Here is a 2015-nt window from a genome sequence, read left to right as displayed (position 1 = left end):
TGTCGCCCAGGCTGGAGTGCAGTGGTGTGATCTTGGCTCACAGCAACCTCCGCCTCTCAGGTTCAAGCCATTCTCCTGCCTCAGCCTCCCGAGTAGCTGGGACTACAGGCATGCAAGACCACGCCCAGCTAATTTTTGTGTTTTTAGTAGAGGCAGGGTTTTGCCATGTTGCCCAGGCTGGTCTCAAACTCCTGACCTCAGGTGATCCGCCTGCCTTGGCCTCCCAAAGTGCTGGGATTAGGGGCGCGAGCCACCGTACCCAGCTCTTAAATCTACTTTTTATGATGTTAGTAGAGCCACTTCGGCTTTCTTTTGTTTATTTTTTTATTTTTATTTTTAATTTTTTTCAGCCATAGTGAACTAGATCCAGCTTTCTTTTGATTCACATTGCATGGTGTATCTTTTTTACTTTTAACCTACTTTTTCATTCTTCGCGTTTACACATGGGAGTGTGGTTCTCTCGCCTGTCGTCATCTCTGGGTAAACATTCAGTGTTCTACAAACGCTGACGTCCAGAGGATGTGAGAGAGCCGGTGTGGGGTGGGCACCATGAGACATGGACTCGGAGACCTGTGGATGTGAGAGTGCCGTTGTGGGGTTTGTGTGGAGGGTAAGCGTGGCCCACCTGTGGGCTGTAAGTGTCAAGCCCTGCAGCGTGTGCTGGGAGTGACGCCATTGTCCAGAGCCGGGGTCATCAGGGTGTGTTTCATAATGGGGAACGCAGAGTGCAGTCTGGATGGTCAGCCGACTGTCTGTGTGCAGCCAGGCACGCCTTTTATATATACATGTCTAGTTTGCGTCCGTGTGTGCGTGTGTGCACACCCTACTTGCACACTGCTTGAGTCCGTGTGTATGCGTGTATATGCACGCTGCTTGCGTCCGTGTGGGTGCATGTATACACACACTGTTTGCACACTGATTGAGTCTGTGTGTATGCGTGTATACATACACTGCTTGTATCCATGTGTGTGCATGTACACACGCTGCTTGCTTCCGTGTGTGTGCGTGTATACACACCCTGCGTCTGATGCAGGTTGGGTTTTCCCATATTTCCCCCAAGATTTTGAGAAAGTACTCAAACTCCTGAGTCTGGGGTTTGGACCCCAAGCTGTTGGCCAGACTCTGCCTCCCCTTCCCTCCCCGCCTCACCCGGCAAGTCTGAGCCACACCCACGGTGTCCACATGTGGTTTGTTCCTAGTCACGCTTGTTTTGTCTTCCTGTCCTTCCAGTCGTGGCATTCCTGGTGGCTTTCCATCAGAACAAGCAGCTGATCGGTGACAGGGGGCTGCTGCCCTGCCGAGTGCTCCTGAAGAATTTCCGGCAGTACTTCCAGGACAAGACGAGCTGGGAAGTCTTCAGCTACATGCCCACCATCCTCTGGCTGACGGACTGGTCAGACACGAACTCCACCCTGGACTCGCTCGCTCTTCTCGGACTGGGCATCTCGTCCTTCGTCCTGATCACGGGCTGCGCCAACATGCTTCTCATGGCTGCCCTGTGGGGCCTCTACATGTCCCTGGTCAATGTGGGCCATGTCTGGTGAGTAGGAGGAACACGGCAGTGGGACCGCAGGGCTTGCTGTCACTTAGCACACACGCCGCAGGTCTCCTGGCACTTGGAAAGACTGGACGAGCATTCATCTTAAATTCATTCAGGAGGGTATCATCATTTTACTGAGGCTACCTCAGAGCAGCCAGTCCACCAGCCACAGCCGCCACCCATCCTCAGGGTTAAAACCCCACCTCTTTGCAGTAGCACGTCTTTACTTAAAGGACTGCATTGCCATCCTGCTGGAGCCAGAGGCACAGAGAAAGGGAGGCAAAAGCATATAGGAGGCTGGTTTGGGATCTGTGTCTGTGTGGACATATAGGAGGCTGGTTTGGGGTCCATGTCTGTGTGGACATATAGGAGGCTGGTTTGGGGTCCGTGTCTGTGTGGACGTGTTGGAGGCTGGTTTGGGGTCCGTGTCTGTGTGGACGTGTCGGAGGCTGGTTTGGGGTCCGTGTCTGTGTGG

At 53.3% G+C, this 2015-nt stretch overlaps 1 protein-coding gene across 1 annotated transcript in view; it reads left to right on the top strand.

Annotated features, from left to right (window-relative positions):
- The first annotated feature begins 1219 nt into the window (after positions 1–1219).
- Positions 1220–2015, top strand: part of LMF1 (lipase maturation factor 1) — a 96811-nt gene continuing 96015 nt past the window's right edge. Inside the window, exon 1 of the mRNA XM_011966913.1 lies at positions 1220–1540. Within this exon, the coding sequence (XP_011822303.1) occupies positions 1365–1540 (176 nt within the window). The 5' untranslated portion in view covers positions 1220–1364. The remainder of the gene's footprint in view (positions 1541–2015) is intronic.

The sequence above is a fragment of the Mandrillus leucophaeus genome, unplaced genomic scaffold (assembly GCF_000951045.1).
Source record: "Mandrillus leucophaeus isolate KB7577 unplaced genomic scaffold, Mleu.le_1.0 Scaffold78, whole genome shotgun sequence".
In the NCBI taxonomy this organism is placed as follows: Eukaryota; Metazoa; Chordata; class Mammalia; order Primates; family Cercopithecidae; genus Mandrillus; species Mandrillus leucophaeus.
Note: the sequence above shows the minus strand (reverse complement) of the source record. Positions and strands in the feature narration are given on the sequence as shown.